This window comes from Buteo buteo, chromosome 10 (assembly GCF_964188355.1).
Source record: "Buteo buteo chromosome 10, bButBut1.hap1.1, whole genome shotgun sequence".
NCBI classification, from domain to species: domain Eukaryota; kingdom Metazoa; phylum Chordata; class Aves; order Accipitriformes; family Accipitridae; genus Buteo; species Buteo buteo.
Window position 1 is genome coordinate 1804844 of NC_134180.1, and position 14668 is coordinate 1819511.

Here is a 14668-nt window from a genome sequence, read left to right on the forward strand (position 1 = left end):
CACTACAGCATCCTTAGTGTGAACACTTAATCTGTGCAGAGATGTTATTTCACAAAATCAGTGTACAGTATTTTTTTCTGTTGATATTCCATTCTGCTTTAAAGTTAATCCTGATGTATTGTGCCCAAAGAAAGTCTGGACTCAGAAACTCAAATATTGTTATTTTGGATTGTTTTCTATCCTACAAGCAGGTATATTTTCTAATTAAAAATGAATTCCTGAAAGTCCTGTATCATCTTTTAATTCTGCATATCTCATGACTGAGTGGCCAATCACAACCAGACTGTAGATTTGAGCAATAATAAACAACTTAAATGAGAATATGCTCAAAGAACAATAGGGTACTTCTGAAATAAATAGTTTTTGTGAACCTTGTTAAGTAGGTAACTTGCTGAATTGCAGCAAGTGTGGAAAATGTTTGCATTATCTGTGGGCAATAAAGTTACTGCTGTTTAAGAAAGCGCTAGCACGCAGTGTGTTCTCTTCAGCTTTTTGTGCCTAATTCATGTCATTAGAAGGTTGTGTTCATTTCCTTGAAAATTATCTCCTAGGCAAGACTTTGCTTTGAAGGGGAAGTCATATTTTGTTATCCTGCCACCAGGTAATAAAGCAGCAAATACAAAGCAACAAAATCTAATTTTTAAAACAGGTGCCACTTTGGCAGAAGTTCATTATAGACTATTTGTGGGGTTAACAGAAGTTCTATCTTGGAACAGTTTACAAGACCTATTTCAGAAACCGGAACTATTGTTGGATGAGAAGTAAGAATTTTGAAAAACAGTCTAAAATGAGAGATCATTAAGAGGTCACACAACACAAAAATGAAAAGAGAATCCGTAAGTTCTGGCTTTATTTGATGCCTTATAAGTTACTCTGTGTTATTTACTGATGTCAAGGGGAGGAAGGTCAGCAGATGGAGTTTTGCAAAGTTCTCGTTTGTTGTGTCCACCGAGCACAAAAATCCGTGGTTTATTTTACTGTTCGATCCCGGTAATTAAATCTAAGTTACGAAGAGGATGCAGATCACTTCTCATTCATATGCCTATGCAATTTACATGCATTTCATTCAGAAATGAACATAAATACTAAAGATGATGAGTTGTTAGGGGTGGGGTTTGACACAAAAAAAAGCATTTAAGCTTAGCGTCAAGCTTCCACACACTGGGACCACCCTGGTGACCTAGCAAGAAGCCAAACGTTAGGACAGGTAATGCGTGAGGCGGGAGAAGAATGTTTTTGTTCCGATTTCCCCCAAAAGTCTCAGCACAGCCCCCCCCCCTCGCTGAGGACCGACTGCTCCTTCCCCCACCACCACCACCCCAGGAGCGTGTGTGGCTCCATCCCCGCGGTCACCCGGCGGGGGGGGAAGGCAGGGGCCGTGCCCCCGGGACCGGAGCTGTGCCCCCGGGGACCGGGGCTGCCCCGTTCCGCCGCTCGGCTTCTCCCCGCGGGGTGGGGGGGGAGCGGTCCCGCCGGCGCGCCCTTCCCGCTCGCCGCGTGCCCCGACGGGCGGCACCACGTGGCTGGCTGGGGTGGGCGGTGTCACGTGGCCGCGGGGCGGGGCGCCAACGGTCGCTCCTCAGGCTGAGGGGGGCGTCGCCATTTTGGGGGTGTGTGGGAGGTGTCGCCATTTTGGGGGGCGGGGAGCGTTCGGCGTCGGCGTAGAGACGTTGGGTGGCGGTGGGGTGCGGGGGGCGTCCCCTGAGGGGTGAGGAGGGTCGGTGGAGTGATGCTGGGTTGGGGCGTAGTTTGGGGAGCCTGGGGCCACGAGCAGTTGTGTAGCTTCTGTCCCTCAGGGCTGGGCCACCTTTGCTCCGCTGCACTGCCTGTGCAGTCCAGAAATGCCTTTTAGGGAAGAGGTTGAAGCAAAATGTGCTGTGGGAATCTAGGGTCAGCATTAAGATTTGTCTGTTGAAACAAAGATGTGATGGGACAGGACAGCTGCAAACTTATGGTGTCCATTATTGCCAGGACCAGCTGTCCTGGGTGCTGTGAACAGAGCGGGTCACGGGAAAGTATAAAACAGGATGGTGGAAAAAGGCTGCTCTCAAATACCATATGTCCTAGGAGATAGGTGCTGTTGGCCAAGGAAATGTCTGTGCATGTGGGCAACATCTGTCTATGCAGGCTCGCACCCTGGGTTACAATACAGGGGCTAACAGAAGTTACTTAATAGTTTTCTGAAGTTTCCAGCCTGATTTACTAATTTAAATGTATTCAAACCCAAACGATATTTTACTTGGCTTGTGCTAATGCAAACGGTTTCCTCAGCTGTTGGCATTTGCTTACAGATGAAAGTACAGAAAGAGCAGAGATTCCTTTTTTTATGAAAGCACATTTGGAATCTGGCTTTGTGGTTTCTGTAATTGTAGATGACAGCTACCTAGCTTTAATTTTGATCAGTTTTCTAGCATCAGCTGGAAGGCATATTCATTTAGATGGACTGCCAAAATGCCAGGCATAAGAGTACCTGATTCTAATTAACTTCATAAAATATAAAGTCTTTTTTCATAACGTGTGATTGATTTGATATGTATATGTATTATTTTTATATAACATACATATAAAACATGGTAAATTACTGTAAATAAAGCAGTTTTAGCTGTGATTATTCTTAAATACTTAAAATAGCTGACTGCTGCAAAATGTTCCCACTTGTTCTTACTGTTTGTGAAATAACACTTAGATACCCTGCAGAAAATCTGAAACATTGCAGCTTGCAAATGAGAATCACAGACATGGTGCAAAGCTTGGTTTGCTGGTAATAGCTTGGAATTGCCATCAGAGTAGTGTCTACTTCTGAGTATAAATATAGGTAATAGCTACAAAATCCTGTAAAAGAGCATGGCTGTCCATCTCTTAAAAAAATGAAGGTAACCAAATATTACCGTGAACTTAAACTCTTTTTAATTTAGGACATCTGGAAGTAGTTGTATGAACAGAAAATGTAAGAGGTTTTGACAAGTTTCAGAAAATACTTGAAGACTACAGATACTTACTTCAGAGGGCTTCTGCAGGACGTTTTCAAGAACCATGAAGAAATTGCTGCCTGTAATTATTTAATGAAAAGTAATAAAAACTAGGAAGAACCTATTTCTAGTTGACTCTCTGAAAATGAGTAGCACTGCTGTTGTCTTTTACCTGGTTTTGCAATTAATACAAGATACAAAAGCATCTGTTGCAAACTGCATTCCCAGAAAAACAGTAAAATACCAAAGTAAGTGAAAAATAGTAATTTCACAAGCAGAAAGAAACATAGCACGGTGTTGGGAGTTTGTTTTTTATTAGGCATACAAAGAATGCTGTGGACTCTTTCACCTCAAGTGTTGTGGATGCACTCATCCAAATGACAGTGAGGAATGCCTTGAACAATAATTGTTGTAGCTGGAGCTTCTGGCTTATAGGCAATAATAATAGTGTTGTTTATTTTCCTGTAATAAATTGGGAAAAGAATATCCATGCATTTATTCAAATACTTTCATATTATTTAGAAAATGTTCTGGAAATGTGTACAAGCTTTTCCCTTTGTTCTGTTACAATTTGTTGTCAATCTGGAATTTTTATTACATAACAATGTGATTGTAGTGTTAAATGTTTTTAAAATAACTTATCTTCTATGTTTTGCAGCTGGAAATATAAACACTTTTATGACAGAAGCATTATCCAATGTTTCCACTCTCCTTGTGAATGAGGAAACTAATACCTTATTTGTTGGAGGCAGAGATGTAGTATTTGCGCTTGACTTGAATAATATTTCTAGAGAAATAGCCAGGGTAAATTAAAGACTTTTTTCCCCATACCTTCTTTAAAAAAATACTTTGCTTGTGGTTTTCTTAAATTCAACGTAATGTTCTGACTTTAAATGTATAGAAGTATTACTATTTCAAGGCTTGAAACTTTATCACAGAATCTTTTATTTTTTTAAGCAAAGCAGTACCTCTCTTCAGGTTATTTATTATGCCTTGTATGTTACGTAGATATATAGGAAAATGCTTATTTACCCCAGTAGGTTCGAAGTTAGGATCATTTAGGGATTTTTTTACACATAATTTTGTGGGAAAAAAATCGCAACATACCACCTTACAAGTATTTTTGGCTTTTAGGAATACTGGTTTGCTACACAGGAAAGACAACTGGAATGTATTCATAGAGGAAAGGACAAGGTAGGAACTTCTGTTTCCCCCTCTAAGTTATTAGCTAAAATGAAAATGGCTACAGTATCAAGCTTCTTTTTAATAAACAAAGTAAAAGCAAGTTCATTTCAATCTGTTGGGTTTGTTTGCTTGCTGCTAAGACACCAGGAAATTTTCAGATGCAATCCACTACATTATGTAAATTTTATTTTTCTTTTCTATTTTAGATAAGATGCCAGAACTACATCCTCTTCCTCCATAAGATAAATGACTCTAACTTATATGTTTGTGGAACCAACGCGTATCACCCAACTTGTGATCATATGGTAATTATGTTTGAATACAGGTTTTACTGAAGACATTGGAGTAGTATGGCAGATCTTTAAATGCCTTTCTCAAAATATTCCTGTTGAAAATTAGAAACTTTCCTAATTCATTTACAGAAGTATGAAAGACCAGAAAATTACTTAACAAATGTTATTTTTTTGCATCCTATTTAAATGAATGTTTGCCATAGGTTATCCATGGGACAAACATAAGCTTGCAAGGAAGAGCTGAAGAGAGCAGAGGAAAGTGTCCGTTTGAACCAACTCCAAAGTATGCGTCTGTTTTTGTAGGTATGTTTGGACTGACATACAACCTGAAATTATTTTCCTCATCTAAACTAAGTTATTGGATACTGTTACCCTAATTCTATTTTTGCATGCCATCCCCAATTGGTTCCTTATGATATGTCTCTGCGTTTTAAAAATAAGTACTTTATACTTTTTTGTTTCTTCCAAATCTTTACAGATGGGGAATTTTATTCAGCTACTTCAAATAATTTTTTGGGAACAGAACCTATAATACTTCGCAGTATGAGAAATCCTCTAAGAACAGAGTTTAAAACATTGTGGCTAAATGGTAAGAAGTTTTTTTATATATTTCAGTCTCTTGAACTTTAACTTGGTATACGAATTCTCTCTAGAATGTAGTAGTATGTTATGTATCAATTTTGTAGTGTGAGCTTTTGAACTAAGGACAGAATTTAAAAGAATTCGTGACTATGGACTACAGTGATGAGACGAGCCACAGCCCCTTTTCATTTATGAAAGCACAGTTCCTTCTTTTAATGTTTGATAGATTCATAAATAGTTCTGAGCTCTTCCCTTGTCCACTAGTCCACAAAAAAGTTCAATTAGACTTAATTTTAAAATAATATCTGGCATTTATGCTTTTCTTGAAATAAACTTAAAATGTTTGGTGTATTTATGTGTTTCAGAACCAAGCTTTGTCAACATGGAAATAGTGCGTGAAAGTGAATCTAATCCAAATGGAGATGATGATAAAATTTATGTGTTCTTCACTGAAACAGCTATTGAGTTTGAGTTCTATGACAAGCTTCTGGTGTCCAGAATTGCCCGTATCTGCAGAGTTAGTATTTGTAGTATAAAGATTTTGTTTAGTGTATTTCAGATGAAGTTTCATAAGTGAGTGATTAACAATGGTATCTACACTGGCTAACCAAACAAAATTCTGTCACAGACATTTTATTTCTGAGCTAGCTCCCTCTTTTTCCTGCTAGAACAGAACCAGCTGTTCAGGTTGCATTTGACATTTAAACCTTTTTTCTTTGCCTTTGAACTGAGATTTTTATTGAAAGGCCAACTATATTTTTCCCCAAAACAATGCTATTAGGTGAAAATTACATCTATTTCTTTATGCATTCTGGTGTTACTCCTTCATTTAGGGTGATCTTGGTGGAAAACGCATACTGCAGAGAAGATGGACATCATTTTTAAAATCCCGCCTTTCCTGTTCCATTCCAGAATTAAACTTCCATTTCAATATTGTCCAGGACATCTTTTTACTTAGGAGAAAGAAGTGGCAGGACAGCATATTTTATGGAATATTTTCCCAACAATGGTGAGATACAGGGCTACGTATGCTACTAAAGTTTGTAATGAACTGAGTAAGGGTTCTCATTTCAGCACTAATAGCCTGAGTACAGCCTTTTGGCTTTAACTCAGTACAAGAAGCTACCAGCTACTTGCGCTGCATGTTTTAATGGACCACATTTGTTTTTCTTACAGTTTGATCCAACTGAGCAAACATTATCATCTGAAACAAAATGTTTTTGGTTCCTGGGCCAAAGCCTTCAATTAAAGACTAACCAAAAGCTTCTCCTAAGCCAAGTTTTTAGAGTTATGTTTTCTCTAGTCGGATGGTGGGGCAATTAAAACTAATTACATATAAAATTACATAATTACATACACAAAGCCCTGGATTCTTTGGGTCTTTATAGCACTAAAGGAAATAGCTGACATTTCAAGGTGCAGAATTATTCTTCTGTTCCAAAAGAAGTATCTGTCATGGCCTGCTTGTTTAATGTGATGTTCTGTGAAAATGAAAACAGAACTCCAAGGAAATGCCTTACAAGTTTTAGGGCTAACTAGCTTTTTCTTAATGCTCTGACTAATGGAAAAAAACCAAGATAAAGTATATCAAAACTTTACATGTCAAAAAATACCAATGACAAAGTAGCTGTGGGTAGGTAATTCTCATGTTTTATAAAAGCATCAGAATGCAGCACAGTCAGCACTGTGCAGCTTAACCTGCTGCCACCTATTTACCTGTCAGTTTATACCCACTGGAGCTTACATGAATTTTATTTCTGGTTATGGCAGGTTGGGTTCAATGTGTCCTATGATAGGAATTTGTAGAACGTTTATTCCTTTGGGTGTGGCAAAGAGACTTAGACTTGGTATTCACTGGTAGAACTGAAATCACGTCAGTGTCTGATCCAGACACTCCTGAAAGTCTACCTAAATTTTCAGTCATAATTTTGAAAAGCATTATAATTGGAGGCAAAGAGAAGTGTTGTGTTTTTCAGTAAGACAAGTGAAAGGGATTAGAAAAAGAACTAATGGTGTGTGTAAGAAGTGTGGAGCCAAAGGGAGGAGAATCCTGTCAAAATGTTGATTACCATAATACTTGGGCTCATCCATCTGTTTACCAGAAAGGTTGTCAAAAGGTCCTCATTTTCTAAGTTGTTTCAATTTATTTGAGGGCCGTTCCTTGATTTTTAACAAAAACATATTTAATACCATCTTTTATGAATGTCTTTGTTTTATTCTCTGCTTAGTGAATCATGAAAACTGCAACAGAGAAGTATTTTTAGTGTTAGGTATCTTTTGACTAATCCTGAAAAAGATACAGCAGTGTGCATTGTGGAAATTGGGTTATTTTAGAGTATTTCTTTCTATATAAAAGCCAATAAAACGTGCTTTTATTTTGTGTGTTGTTTTGTTGTTTGTTTTTTTTTTTCTTCTAAGGGGAAGATTAGACATATCAGCTGTTTGTGCATACAGTATGAAAAATATTCAGGAAGTCTTCTCCAAAGGAAGCTACAAAGGACCAGTAACTGTAGAACATTCCCCTGTTAAGTGGATGGTATATAGGGGAGAAGTGCCAGTTCCACGTCCTGGTGCTGTAAATATGAATTTACTTGTTCTAACTAAAGAACAGCCTCTGGATTATCTTTTTTTGGTAGCAAATCATTAGCTCGTGTTTTACCAGTATAAATGCAGTGTTTATAATCAGCAAAGAGATAGCTGCTTTCTCATTCCATCATGCAGAGGTTCCTAGAAAAGCTGCCTTGCTTACAGTTCTGCTCCACAAGAGATGTGGGATTATTAGCTAGTTTGTAAAGTGTGAGGAAAGTAATTATTTTTATCTTTTGAAGATAAATAGAAATAACTGAATCATTAGAAGGAAATGTACCTTTTTTATATACCTTGGTGAAATGTAAAAGCAATTGTAATCATGTTTGTTATGTTTTGTTTCTAGTGCATTGATAATTTTGCCCGGAGTATTGGGTATAATACTTCTTCTGACTTGCCTGACAAAGTTTTGCAGTTTGTTAGAGATCACCCTCTAATGGATAATTCTGTAAATCCAATCGGTAATAGACCGGTGCTACTGAAGAGAGGTTCAAACTATACCAGGATTGTAGTAGACAGAGTCACTGGCCTAGATAAACAAACATACGATGTTATGTTTCTAGGAACAGGTAAGTGCTTTTATTTTAGGAAAAGTTACTATCCATTTTTATGTATTTTGTTCCAGAATTTTTTTCTGAGACTTCAAAAAAAGTAAAAGTATTCATCAGCTCTGTTTGAAGTTTTGCATTCAGAAGCTGTCTTGCTAGTTTAATATTTTCATCCCAGTTAGATTAAATGTGTTTGCCTTGTTGGACATTAAAAGGCTCTCTTTAGAAACTTTCCATATCAAAGGAGACTTGGCATAATAATATTTGCAAATTCAGGGATTGTTTGAGGTCTTTTTTTTCACCGGAAAAAAATCATTGCTTCTCTCTTATTGAAAGAAAAAATAAGAATAGCTTTGAAGAATTTAAAAAATTCCCTGTGCCCAGGAATGTCTTCTAAATCTCTGTCTAATTTCAACATGAATTATCAGGCTAAAATGTTATGCTATGTTTAAACAAGTTTATCTTTAGAAATACATTTCATTTTATGTAGATGATGGATATTTGCATAAAGCTTTCAATTGTGATGGGGAAATGTTCATTGTGGAAGAGCTACAGCTGTTTCTGTCTCCGGAGCCCGTACAATCTCTCCAGCTGTCTTCTGAAAAGGTAGAACTTCTGTCCCTACATATGGAAAGTGACTGCTGTAATAGCTTGCCTCAGGCCTTGCTCTTCTGTGTTGTTCTTTCTGGCTTTTAAAGAGCCTGTAAATGTCTCATAATTCTGCTTCTATCGTGTATTCATTAATAACAGAAGTACAAAACATCTTTTTTCTGCAGAAGAAGAATTTGTGTGTGTCAAAATATAACTGAAATAAGCCTTTATGTTCATTAAAAAATTAGGGAAGGAACTCTGATATTTTACATGCTATGGAAAGCTAGTTTTTTTCCTCATTCATATCACCATCTATTCTTACAAGATTTTTAGTTTACTGATATTTTTAATAAATACCAGAAAATCTTACAATCCATATTAGAAAATAACAGCTTAAAATCTCACTCACTATTGTAAAAGAGCTCCCTCCTGCATTTCTAGGGAATGCTCTATGTAGGGTCCCTATCTCAAGTGGTGCAGCTTCCAGTTTCTGAGTGCCACCAATACAAGTACTGCTTGGATTGCGTCCTGGCAAGGGATCCTTACTGCGCGTGGTCTCAGTCTGCTAATGAATGTGTTTTACTGGCAAATCAAACTGGTCATACAGAGTAAGTAAAAAAGCTGTTATTTCAGCTGCACACCTGGTGTGAGATTGCTTTATCAGTGCACTCTTAATGTCTGTAACGCAAAACTAGGATGATTCCTAGAAATGGAATTATACAAACCAGAACAGTTCTTGTCTGTGTTTTCAGCTGCTTGATTTTGGGGATTTTGTTTTGTTGGTGGTTTGTTTTTGTTTGTTTTTTTTTTCCCAGGAACTTAATTCAAAGTGTGAAATACGGGGATGCTTCCAGCTGCCTTAGTGTAGGTATGTGAATGTTTGTTTTAAGAAAGAATATTTTAACTTCATGTGGTCAAAATGCTTGTTCAGTTTGTGTCACTGGAATTCTTGCATTATAGAAAAACACAGAATTAAAATCATGTTGATTATTGCTTTTGAACTAAGACCCAAAAACCCCACACTGAGCTGGTACTGCCTAATGCTCTTAATTCTCTCAATCTAAATGTCAGAATACCTCAGTTCAGACTGAAACTCTTACTCTCAAGGGAAGCATAAATGTGACCCGTTTGAAGTTACTGGTGTCCCTCCCACTCCCACTTTGCAGAAATCACACGACATATCAGATGTCCTATTAAATCTCTCGCTGCTTTAGGATGCTGTTCTGCAGATACATGACATACCATTCAAGAGTACACTTAAAAAGAAGGCTATTTGTTATCAGCCATTTAAAATTACTTTGATTATTTTTAGTCTGATTGGGAAATTAATTACTTCTAATGTAGAATTGCAGGTGTGTGTGATCTGGTATTATTATGCAGTGGCTTTGTAATGAGTTGGAAGATACATTGCTTTCTTCGTGACACAAGATGTATCTCTTACCTCCACTTAATGTCTCTTTAAAGTCAGAGTTGTCTTTAGTCTTGTATATTTTAGACTGCATGACAAATGATAATAAGGCAATCAGCGGGACAGTTGGGGAACTTTTACATAGCTGATATAAGCATTGTGCAGACATCAAAGCATTTGTGTGAAGAGATGTCATTAACCAATATAGAAGCTGAGGCATACAAAGGTGAATTTATTTATGCATGGTTATGTGTACAGGTGAGGCAAAATCAGATTAAAATGTGGAAGTCTTAAACTTCTAGTCCCATATCCGTTCTGTGACACATCAGTGGGAATAAGGCCTGCAAGGTGTCACTCACTGATCATCAGAACTGTTAGTAATGGGATTTCTTAGTCTTTAACCCTTACCTCTTCATTACCCATTGTCAAGACTGCTGAATTAAATTTTATATTGATTTGAGTATGTATTTGGTTATGTAAGTTAAACTAAATCCCCAGTGTTCCTACTTTAAAAAAATTATCTTCATCATTTCAGAAAATAGTGTGAGAAAATGTCTCTTTACCCTTGGAAACAATGTTCATCTTAAATGTGTTCCTCTGTCGAATCTGGCAAGCATAGTGTGGAAGTTTAATGGGAGCAGACTTCAGGCCAAGGACTCTAAATACCTCCTCTATGATGGAGGAATAGCAATATTTAATGTGACAATGGATGCGGCTGGATTCTATGATTGTCTCTCGGTGGAGAAATCCAAAGGGAAGGAATTCATTATCACTGTGGCCCGCTATGCCCTTTATGCCCAAGAAAAGACAGAGGAAGCAAATGTTATTGCCACAGCAAATAAGCATAATGAAGCAGAAGCTGAGGGTTTTCAGTCTTCAGTACCGCCTTCTTTACTGAACGAGGCAGCAAAACAGAAATCTGCGGACAGCCGAAGAGAGAAGCTTGTTTTAAAACTCTTGGGGGCTGGGTTTGCTTTCCTTTTCTTTTTCTTGTTCATCTGGAACTTCTACAAGGGTCATTTATCTCTGCCTTGGAAGAGCAGAGAAACCAGCCAAAAAAACACTGGTACAGCTAGCTTGGGAAGTCCAGCACCAGCTACAGAGGGATCAGGCAGTGTAAGGAAGAGTTCAGCCACACAAACGAACATGTTTGAACATTAATGAATCAATGCTTGTGAGCTTTTCTTAAGGAGTGCAGCGTCAGTGCACTGCACAGTGCAAGTTTCACAGAGAGCTCTGGGAGCTTGCAGCTCAGAGAGCTGTTTGGTTAAGATGACATGATGTTTCCTGTTAAGGAACGTGGAATGTAAATTTGGGTAGGAGTCAGAAACTCTGAATTTAAGTTGACAAGCTGCATTGTGTATTACATAGATGTGTTACCAGTTACTACTTTTAAAAGCAAAATTCCTCGTTTGGGTACCTTTTTGACATGATAGAACCATAAGAATAAATTTCTTTCAAAAATTGACACTGATCCACTTTTTTGTAATGTTGGGCTTGCCCAATTACAGAAATTAATACTTCAGAAGCTAATAATACTTAGCGTTCAGTGCTTTCACCTTCAGACTTTCTGTTTAATCTACAAATAGCAACTAATTAAGTCTCCCAGTGCCCCAAGAGGTTGCTACTATCCTCATTTTACATTTGAGGTTAAATTACTTGTCACTGACCATAGTGAGTATTGGTGTCAGATCTGGTGCTTTGTTAGAAGTTTCCGAGTCATCTTCCTATATTTTATCTTTCTCTACTTTCCTCTGCTTTCCCTTTATTTAGGCTTTCAAAACACTTTGCACGCATTTATTTTTCTAATGTGTGTTTAGTGACCTTTATGTTACATCTTCCTCTGTCCAAAAATGTCATGAATCAACTTCTGTACTGCATCGTTGTTCTGAATTTATTTCTGAGGTGTGGTCAAAATTCAGACATGGTAACTTCTTTTGTTAAAGGCCATTGAAAGTTGAGCATTTTTTCTGAGACACTTCTTTCTCCATTTTCAAATAAATGTTCTCTTATGTTTTCTTGTTTGGAAAATAACATGGGTTCTTGATCACAAAAATCCCTGAACAAAAGGCTATGCTGCCTCACTCTGTCTCTTGCCAGATGTGCATAAAGTACAAGGTTGATGCTCTTCTAGACATGGACGGCTCATTTTTTTCCAATTTTCACATAGCTATGGAAGGAGAAGCCTTCTTCAAAATGGATTATCCTATGTGGAAGTCTGTACCAACTGTAGCAAGACACCTGCTTTCAAGTTAGACAGGAACGCTCGGAAATGAAGATGACGTGTACAATATAGATACCTGGATAGGAAGGAAGAGCAGATAAGCGGCTATTCAGTGTTTTTTCTCCCTTAAAACGTAAATAGGTTAAGCTTCTTTACATTGGAGCAAAGTCACGGTCTTTTTTTTGGATGCCTTCTTTCTCCCTGGATCAAATTATTATTCTGTTACGCTTCATAACAACAGGTTCTTGTGTATTATGTGCAAATACCATAGAAGGAAGGTGAGGTCAGTTGTTGAACTTGCAAGAAGCAAATTTACAGATTACTGTGTCTGTCTGTAACGCTGCTACTTACCAACAGAGCAGTGTTTGCACTTTCTGTGGAAGGATGTAAAGGTGGGAACATCATCAGCCTTTCTAGCAAGGTGAAGCCATAGGCACAAAGTGTGGACAAAAGAACTATATAAAATGGATGTCTGAACATCGGAAGACTGGACAGCTGCTGGCAAACCATTATGCCAAGACCTGCCTGGCTGTGTTTCAGTGATTGTATCAGTGCAATGCAGAAACCAAGATGTGAGGTGCATATCTTGTCTCACAGTTTGAAAGGGAGCCTACTTCCTTGCAGGGTTCCTTTACCTATATTCCTACTCCCTATATGCAAAGGGCTATATGGAAATTAATGATGCAGACTGGATAGTGGTATGTAACTAATAACATAGGAAGTGATCGAAATTTCCATTCTTATCTTTGGGGACACTCAACTCTCTTCCCATAGTGGAAGGAAGTGCAGATGGAATATAAAACCCCATTTCAGAAAATCCTCACAAGGCTACCAGAATTTGGTTTTAGTTCAATTCCTGCTGATCTAATTACCCTAATTTAAATGTGTAAAATAATTAGCTTCTAAGAGAAGTCATAGATAAGTTACAGTTAACAGGTCGATATGAAAGATACTGTGCCCTACTTTCAGTAGTGTCTTCGTTGCAGTTTTAGTCCTTTTGTCATTAGTTGCCACGCTGCACGTAGGAAGGACGGAGAATATGGGGCAAGAGAACTGCTGGTGCTCAGCGCTGCGACAGCACCGAGGCAGTCCTTGAGCTGCCTGTTCAGCTGCCAGCTCAGAACAGCCATCCAGCGCTGCTCCAACTTGCACCCTGCAGTGACTTTCCTGAGCGTACACCCATAAGCTGTGAAAACGCAAACCTTCCCCATTGCTTCTAACCTCGATTCAGCTCTCTTGGTGCCAAAAATCTTTTGTGCTGACAGCTGCTGCCATTGTTTTAAACAGGGTATTACCTTAGTGTGCTCAGAATGTATTTGTCTGATGTTACATTTAAAATTACTGGCAGCAAACCATAACCCCAAACACGGGGGCAGTAGTAGTGGGGACACTGGAGAGAATTACACGTGTCAGTACATCTCCCTTCTAAACACACCCTACAAAGTAGGGGTGGAAGTAAAACACTGAAAGCAGAGTGTGAGAAGTGATGTTATTGCTAGTGTTTATGCTGCTAGTATTGAACTCTGATATGAATATTGCCAAATTATGAATGCTACTTCCACCTTTTATTGTAAAATTACTAGCACAGAGCTTACTATTTTGGTGCAAGTTCTGAAGTTATTAACTCATGGAGAAATTAATGTGCAGAACTGGCTGGGATTAACAAAACCTCTCTTGGGAAGATTTCCTATTAAAGTGTCCTGATAAGTTAGGAGTGTAAAGGGGGCTGGGATCATCCAGCAGTGACACTTGAGTCTGCTCATGGGAAGCTTCGTGTTAAAGTAGTGGCATATTTTAAGGCGAAACGGAGGCGCTTGTGGGAATCAAGTGTTGGTGTTCGATCAGGATTTGAGTGTACTGGTAGGGGCGTCTGGGAGGCAATGCGGAAATAGTTTCCTGCCAAAGCCAAACTTCAGGCTCTTTACTAGGCACATTTGTATGAGAAGCTTGCACAGTTATTACCTGCAGAAAAAACTGTGTAAACCTTGTCTACAGCTTCAAAGTTACTGACTTAAAGCCCAGAGTAACTGCACCCTGCCCAGTACAGTTGATAGTGGTCAATTCTGATTTTTTTCACAAACACACTAGAACAGGGAGTGTTCACATGCAGGCCCCATCCTTGTCCTTCTTTTGTGTGGAAAAACCAGGCTGGATGCGCATTGGGCTTTGCCTACAGAACAGAACACGAGCAGCGCCCAGAGCAGCTGCCCTTTGCAAAATCTTTGCTGCGAACGTGTTGGATATAAGGAGAAGACATGAAAAGATCCGTTCCTGGTCTGGCC

General features: G+C 38.5%; 1 protein-coding gene across 1 annotated transcript; it reads left to right on the plus strand.

Moving 5' to 3' along the window:
* Positions 1-3041: 3041 nt before the first annotated feature.
* LOC142035384 (semaphorin-4E-like) lies at positions 3042-11781 on the plus strand. The gene is made up of 14 exons (XM_075037463.1): positions 3042-3217; positions 3628-3773; positions 4104-4163; positions 4361-4459; positions 4651-4750; positions 4926-5036; positions 5395-5546; positions 5863-6038; positions 7448-7604; positions 7962-8184; positions 8654-8769; positions 9196-9362; positions 9570-9622; positions 10698-11781. The coding sequence occupies exons 1-14, from the start codon at positions 3115-3117 to the stop codon at positions 11321-11323; spliced, it is 2289 nt and encodes a 762-aa protein (XP_074893564.1). The 5' UTR covers positions 3042-3114; the 3' UTR covers positions 11324-11781.
* Positions 11782-14668: the final 2887 nt, after the last annotated feature.